This window comes from Mus pahari, chromosome 3 (assembly GCF_900095145.1).
Source record: "Mus pahari chromosome 3, PAHARI_EIJ_v1.1, whole genome shotgun sequence".
In the NCBI taxonomy this organism is placed as follows: domain Eukaryota; kingdom Metazoa; phylum Chordata; class Mammalia; order Rodentia; family Muridae; genus Mus; species Mus pahari.
In genome coordinates this window covers 252338-260835 of record NC_034592.1, presented here as the reverse complement: position 1 = coordinate 260835, position 8498 = coordinate 252338, and the positions used below count along the sequence as shown (strand labels likewise).

At 37.9% G+C, this 8498-nt stretch overlaps 1 protein-coding gene across 2 annotated transcripts in view; it reads left to right on the top strand.

Moving 5' to 3' along the window:
- The window catches only part of Itga8 (integrin subunit alpha 8), a 182371-nt gene that overhangs the window by 30673 nt on the left and 143200 nt on the right, over positions 1-8498 (top strand). For both annotated transcript variants that reach the window (XM_021192601.2, XM_029536874.1), the window contains exons 4-5: positions 2495-2618; positions 7407-7468. In XM_021192601.2, the coding sequence (XP_021048260.1) occupies positions 2495-2618; positions 7407-7468 (186 nt within the window). The remainder of the gene's footprint in view (positions 1-2494; positions 2619-7406; positions 7469-8498) is intronic.

Sequence of the window (8498 nt, the reverse complement as noted above, 5' to 3'; positions counted from 1 at the left end):
CACAAGGCTAGCTTTGAACTCACAAAGATCAGGCTCTCTCTGCCTCTCTGCCTCTCTGCCTCTCTGCCTCTCTGCCTCTCTGCCTCTCTGCCTCTCTGCCTCTCTGCCTCTCTGCCTCTCTGCCTGTCTCTGCCTCTGCCTCTGCTGGGATTAAAGGCATGAACCACCACTGTCCAGCAAGCAACCCTACTTTTAAAATTTGATCACTCAGCTTGCAAATGCTCTAACTTGGCTTTCATTCCCTTATTGTTGTAAATAATTATATGTGCCTAATCTATTGAGAAATGACTAATTTTAATAGAGCTTGAGGTGTGTTTTTTTTGGGGGGGGGTTGGTTTGTTGGTTTGTTTTTAGTTTGTAGAAGGATTCAGTGCAGCATTAGACATGAGTCATGAATAAGGATATAAATCTAATTCTTTTTCTACTTCTACTTCTGCCCAGGTTCTTCATGGTATATAAGTGTCTAAAAATACATTTAATAGTCAAAGTGTGAAACCCAACAGAAATCTTCACAGTTTCAGAATGGCTACTCTACATCTTCACTGAGATGTGTCATTGTGGGCCTTATAAATTTTCATGTGTAGTATTTATTTTATTTCTCAAGATTTTTAAAATGAACTATATAAAACAGATTAATTAAAAGAGAGTGCTGTGAATGAAGCATACTTTTCTTATTATTGTTGAAATTAACATTTGCTGGTAAAACTCCTGATATTAAGGAAGCTAAGCTAATCTGAAGGAAGTTCTCTCATTTCATCCTAGTATATTCCTTGAAATGGCATCACAAGGCATAATTTAACAAGTATGTTTTTGATTTGACCCGAGTCCTAAAATTAGAACATGTTGTCAGTCATTAAATAAGTATCCGTACGACAAATTACGTAACATAACATCCAAGATGCGAGAGTCCATCCCTAATAACCTGATACACAATTTTGTTTTAAGTTCTCAAGAGGCAGTGCATTTCATTTTATTCAGCATACATTTGTTTATTAATGAGATTTCTCATGCAAAGCTGATGTTTAGTGTAGCTAGCACTCAAATGAATCCTAAGTAAGACTTTAATGTGACCAAATGTTTGTGTGATCTACGTAGTTCTCGAAGTTACTTCACTATATAGTTTACCTGGAAATAATCATGGGATGATTTACTTATAGCCTTCAGGGTATTTTGCCAATTTAAAATTGAGCATGAATCTATGGAATGACTAGGGTAGTTCATCATCTCCATCATGAAGGTTATATGTGTCCACTGGAGTTTTTCAGAATGAATTTCACTCAAGCAAGCAGAGTCAGAGAAATGGGTTATTTCCCATTGGGTCACAATCCCTTAGAAATGTGTCTGTCATTAGCATCTGCCCTTTGAATGCTTGCTGGTCCTCAATGTTTTGGACATCCTTTTTTTTTTTTTAATGAACAAAAACCATTACATTCAAGCTAGTAATATGTATTATGATAAAGAGGGAGACTGACTACATAATAGTCATTAATTAAAAGTTCATAAGATGCAACTTCAGTAATAAACTGAGGCAGTTCACAAAACAGAGATTTATAAACCTGCATGAATCCATTGTTTTGAAACCCATTTTGAAAAATTAACAACCAGACAAAGGAAGAGACGAGTTATTTTAAGACATAGCATTAATTCATCCACTGTTTGAATGTTATTTATTGTTATATTGCCCTTTTTAAAAAGAATGAATAGAAAATGTTATAAGCTTTTAAAAAATAATTTTTCTTTTACCAGTTTACTGTTTATTTAATTAAAAACTGTACCATGAGATTGAATCATCTCTTATGTATAGTTTTTACAACTTTTTAAATGAATTAATATTTATGCCAGCAAGATTTTGCTGAAAGGACCCTGATATAGCTGTCTCTTGTGAGGCTATGCCTGGCAAACACAGAAGTGGATGCTCACAGTAATCTATTGGATGAAACACAGGGCCCCCAATGAAGGAGCTAGAGAAAATACCCAAGGAGCTGAAGGGGTCTGCAATTCTATAGGTGGAACAACAACATGTACTAATCAGTACCCCCTGAGCTCATGTCTCTAGCTGCATATGTAGCAGAAGATGGCCTAGACAGCCATAATTGGGAAGAGAAGCCCCTTGGTCTTGCAAACTTTATATACCCCAGTACAGGGGAACACCAGGGCCAAGAAGTGGGAGTGGGTGGGTAGGGGAGCAGGGTGTGGGGAAGGTGTAGGGGACTTTTGGGATAGCATTTGAAATGTAACTGAAGTAAATACCTAATAAAAATTTGGAAAAAAAATAGCTTTGAAATTTTGTCTCTCTCTACTGTGATATGAGCATTCTGAAGGCCAATTAGTTCATGTAACAATTTAATATAATCATCTATACTTGTCAACAATTCAGACAAGATTGGTATTATTCAGGGTGGTATGGCCATACACTACTAGTCAACACTACAAATAAAGCTATTGTCTGAGAAACCTAAATCAAAACTCTATTTATTGCCTTTGGTCTCCACAGGCTTGTGCCCCTTTATATCACTGGAGAACTCTGAAACCTAATCCAGCAAAGGACCCAGTTGGCACATGCTATGTAGCAATTCAGAATTTCAGTGCTTATGCTGAGCACTCACCTTGTCGAAACAGTAAGTTCTTTTATTCCTTAGAAGTAAAATTTGGCTTGAAAACCTTCAAGCTTGAGAGCTGTGAAAGAAGATATCCCAGATTCAGAACTCTACTGATCTAGTCTCTATCTATCTATCTATCTATCTATCTATCTATCTATCTATCTATCTATTTATTTGTCACTTTTATAAGAAACTAAGACACTATGACCAAAACAACTTACAGAAGAAAAGAGTTTATTGGAGCTTATAGTTTCAGAGGGTGAGTCCATGACCATCATGGTGGGGAGCATGGTGGCAGGTGGGAAGGCATGGTGCTGAAACAGTAGCTGAGAGCTTACAACTGATCCTTAAGGAGGAGGCAGAGAGAATGAGAACTCTGAGAATGCTTTGATTTTGAAACCTCAAAGCCTAGCCCTGTGTCACACCTTTTTCCAATAAGGACACATTCCTTCCCAAACAGTTCCATCAATTGGGAATCAAGCGCTTAAATATATAAATCTATGAAAGTCATTCTCATTCAAACCACCACATTTCTTTTTAATTTAAAAGTTTTTATTTTGCATGTATATATACAGATATATGCCATAGCATATGTGCAGAAGTCAGACAATAAAGAGTTGTCTCTCTCCTACCACCCTTTGTATCTTAGGAATGAAGCTTGGGTCATCAGCTGTGGCAACAAGGTCCCATATGTGAGCTAAGTTGCTGGCTCTTCTGTATATAAAAGTCAGTTTTTACACAGTCTTTGCTAGAATTGATTGAATCTTTGAGTTTGGCTCTTGACTGACAGTTTTTGTTGAAAATCCCTCCTCTGTGTCCCACAAGATGCTGTCTGGTCACCCTACTTGATTATGGAAGCAGTAATATCAGTTAGGACGACTGGAGTGAGCTCATTTCTGACACCAGCGTTGCATAGCCTTAAGTCTCAATGGCTGTTGCTTTGTTTGTCAGCTGTGTACCTGTTATCTGCATGCTGCACTTGTTGATGAAAATGTTGACTCCCCTTTATTCTCAAATATCATCTAGCCATCCTGGGTTCACCCAGAACAGCAGCATGTCTCTTATGCTGTCTTTGAACTAGCTGTGTAGACCAAGCTGACTTTAAATTATTGATCTTTCTGTGTCAGTTCCAAATTGCTGACTGCAAGCATATTCCACCACACCAGTACAAAACAGCTTTTAAAGCAAATGAGTGAACCCTGTCACAAAAACAAAAACAAAAACAAAAACAAAACAAAAAACCCACCACCACAACAACAAAACCAACAAAAAAAAGCAAATGAGTGCAGTTATACTAGCACTGGTGTCAAATTTGGGAAGTTGAATTACTAATTAATTATCTGTTTGAAATTCTTTTATAAACCTGTCTATTGTTCGGAGTTTTTGGTAGATCACTAGGAGCTGTGGATAAGCAACAAAAGAATTTTCCATTCTTCTTCTTCTAACTAATGGCAATACATTATAGAGAGATGTCACTACAAACAAAATTAGAGTAACTTATTTTAGATATTAACCTTTTTAGAAACACCCACCCTGAAGCTATTATAGATTGTCCTAAAAACTACAAGTAAAATTTCCCTTTTCTGCATACTTTTTTCTTTTTTTTTAGATTCTAGATTAAATCAGGGAAGATAGTAAGCAAATATTAGAATAAAAGAGAGAAGATAAAGAATAGTCAGGGACATTAAAGGTTTATAAAGAAGCCACTGGGATCTACAGCTCAAACTGAACTTTTTAAACCCAAGAGTTTTTCATGAGGACTTTGGCAGGAAACAAAGAGTTTGATTTCCTAGGTGTGCACTGCACTAGAGAAAAAGTCTGAAGTTAAGGACTTAATTTTAAACAGCTTTAAAAATTAAGTATTTTTGCTGAGAATGGGACTCAGTTATTCATTCAACACATGTTTACTGAACACATTGACACCAAATGAAGTAGAAACTTCAAGTTCTTTGGAAAGTCAATTATGTCAAATGATGTTTTGCTGGGGCATTGACTCTGATAACTTAGAATCTTCTGGCTGTTGTGAAGTTCATTCATGAAACCTGTCACCACACCTTCTTAATCTGCCTTTACGCTTTCTATCCTTGTGACCTGAGAGCCTGGGGAAGACTTTGCTCACAGAATCTCAACCTATGAGGTGCTTGTTTCAGCATGAGCTTGAACCATTTTTTTAAACACTGTAAATTATGGTGCCCAAGACTTTTGAGTTCTGTGAGCACATTATCATGTCTGTTTCTTTACTCATTTTCCCAGATAGAAATACGTGAAGCCAATGTAAAATGGAGCTTAGGTAGAGAGGTGGACTAGTTCTCTAGGAGCTGTTTGGCTATAGAACATACCTACACTTTTCATATAATCAATCACACATCCTCCTCTTCAAATCACCCAAAGAACTGGCTTCCTGTCATGGCTGAGAAGCTCACAGTCCACTAACACAAAGCCTGCTTGTTCATGAGAATATGGTCAATACCACAGAGCAGGAATATCAGCAATATCTTTTTCAAAAGAGATCTGAAAGAAGTGTCTTGTATTACTTCTGCAGCCCAGCCCTGGAGGCACCGTGAACAATGTGGGCAGTAGCCTACTCATTCATCTGAACGGCATACCTTCGGCTCTTATGGCCATTCATAACTCAGGTTAGGGCAGTTCTCACAGCCCTTCAGTTTCACATTAGCAGTTAACCATTGGCAGTGAATGGAAATGAATGACACACATCCCTAGATTCCTGAGTTTATACTGGAGCATAACATTTAGAGACACTGTGAAGTTCCAGGAAGAAAAACTCCTTAGGGACTCATAAATTATATTTCAATGAGAAAGGAGAAGTGGGCTTGCAGAGCAAAGAACCTATACTCTAATTGCCACTCAAAACAAACACTGGAAGTTGATTATTTTCTCAATGACTTGTTTTCAGCTAGAGGATTTTTTCCCCCAGTGTCCTGTTTTAAAATAAAGAATGGTTAGGTTTCTTCCCTTCAGCATAATGTACAATATTACAAATAAAGAACCAATTTCAAAAGTGGATTTTTGGGATGTTTGTGTGATTATAAATTATTTCTTAAATATAATCAAATGTAATCCACGTGGGTTCAAATTGACTACATTATACATTCTCGCATATATCTGAATATGCATACATTTTATACCACTGGATTTCTAGAAAATTAAAACCCCATGAATTGAGGTTATATAGATGAGACTGAAAAAGATGAGCTTTTAGGGAGCTTTATAAAACTCACAATCATCACTATGAACATAGAGTTGTAAAAGAAGGAACAAATTTGGTGGAAGACATTGCATTGGGTGAGTAAAGTATCATAAACATAAAGCGGGTAAAATCAGGTGTAGTGATGTACACCTATAATCCTAACACTGGGAGGTAGAAGCAGGAGTGTGGGAGTTCAAGGCCATTGTTTGCTACATGGTGGGCTCCATGACAGCCTGGGCTGCATGGGATCCTCTCTCAGCAAATGAACAAAAACATAAAACAAGCAGATAGAACAAAGGGATAGCAGCTAGAACAAAGGGATGCCTGCACAGAATTGATAAGGAGAAGCTAAAATGATGAACTGGCTGGAAGAAGGGATGCAGACAGTGCTGTAGGAAGTTAGAAGGACCAGATCTATTTAGGAGATATTCTGAAGCAGAGGCATGCCCAGCCTGTCAGGATTTCCTGCAGCAAAGTTTGCTCCTTCCCTGCCATTTCACGGTAGTATTGCTTGAATGATATCCCCGGTGAGAAAAACGCAATTGTTAATAAGTTCTCATCTAGCTACATAATAACTGAGATCCCCACTTAACGACATTTTGACTATAATTCAAGTGTGTTGGAAGTTGTAGGGTCACAGTGAGTAAATTTGTGATCTTCCTGTCCTACAGATTTCAACAATATCACTGGAGTCTCTATGCTCACTATAAAGTCTACAGTTTGTAAAAATATGTGACAAGACCTCACTGGGCTCTTAATTAGTAGAGCAAACAGAATACAAAATAAACCATTACTTGAGGGTTTCTCTTCTGCCAAGATTAGCCATTGCAATGTCCCCGTGAGATCACTAGAATCAGAAATATAATTTTCAAATTAACCTAAATTAAAATTATGTTCCTATTAAAGAGCTAGAGATGTAGCTCAGTTATGCCTAGCTGTTATGAAACCCTGGGTTTGGTCCCAGCACTACAGCAACTGGCTGAAGTCATTGACATGTGTAATTCCAGTACTCAGGAGGTAGAAGTCGGAGATTCAGAAGTGCAAGCTCATCTTCAGCTATAGAGTTGGAGGCCAGGCTGGGCTACATTAAAACTGAAAAGGAGATCTTTACCAGTATTCCCTGCAGAAAGCATGCACAGGGTTATCTTTTCAAGTTGTCACTGTACAAATGCCAGAAACATCAGCAGTAGGCAAAGTAGACACAGCTGTCATGTGGGCATTTTGGGACACAATCAGAAAATTGGTTTCATCTTGGGGGTGAATATGAGTGTATACCCCAACATACACCCATCCTTTGATGTGTTCCCCAACTGGAGAATGGCTTATGTGGTCTGTACTCAATAGACCTAATATCATAAATCCCCAAAGTTCATCTCCCTGCAGTGTTAATGCGATATTCAGGATCTAAAAATACATGAATACACGTATTTGAACATGTTGAATACATGTACTCAATATTGCCTGGAATGAATTTTAAAAATAAAACATAAATTGTTCTCTTTAACTCAGTGGTGTGTAGGGAAACAATGGAATAATCTGTGTTGCTTAATAAATATTTCTCAGAAAAACCTAACAGGTACGGATTTTGATCTTTTCAGGCAATGCTGATCCTGAAGGCCAAGGTTACTGCCAGGCGGGGTTTAGCCTAGACTTCTATAAGGTGAGTCTTGCTGTCGCAGCATCTGTATGGGATGACTTTCATGTCTTGCTACTGTTTTATCTTCTGTCTTTCATCACGGTCCCCAATCCCCAGACAGTAATAACCAGAGAAGCTTTGGGATCAGACATGTCTGGCAACTTCTCCTTGAGATGTTTTCCTGTTCACTATTTCTATTTAAATTTATGTACATGATAATAACATGGAGAAACAACATAGGATATTAAGAAACTTCCTTCCCACCCAGGATTAACCATTCTTGAATACAAATTGCAAAAGCTCATTTATAAAGATCACAAGAATCTATTAACTATTTTTCACTTTATCACTCAGCTGTAATTGGCTGCTTTGATCTAATATGCATATTAAATTTACATAGCCCCTCAGAAAACAAAGAGCATTTGATTCACTTATGAAGGAAAAAAAATCTGTGACTTTGAAATTAGTGTGAGGAAATTTTATAAACATATGCAGTTTACTGTTGGCCCATTGCATTTCACTGTGATTGCTTGCTTTGATATTTTCCCTGCAAGTAACAGTTTGAAGCTAGAGAATGGAGCTGTTTGTATTTGCTAAGCTAGAATTTTTGCTTTCTTTTTTGAAAGTGAGTAGGATTACAGTTTTTTTTTAAATTTTTTATTAGATATTTACTTCATTTATATTTCAAATGTTACCCTAAAAGTCCCCTATACCCTTCCCCACCCTGCTCCCCTACCCACCCACTCCCACTTCTTGGCCCTGGAGTTACCCTGTACTGGGGCATATAAAGTTTGCAAGACCAAGGGGCCTCTCTTCCCAATTATGGCTGTCTAGGCCATCTTCTGCTACATATGCAGCTAGAGACAAGAGTTCTGGGGGTACTGGTTAGTTCATATTGTTGTTCCACCTATAGGGTTGCAGACCCCTTCAGCTCTTTGGGTACTTTCTCTAGCTCCTCCATTGGGGTCCCTGTGTTCCATCCAATAGCTGACTGTGAGCATCCACTTCTGTGTTTGCCAGGTACTGGCATAGCCTCACAAGAGACAGCTATATC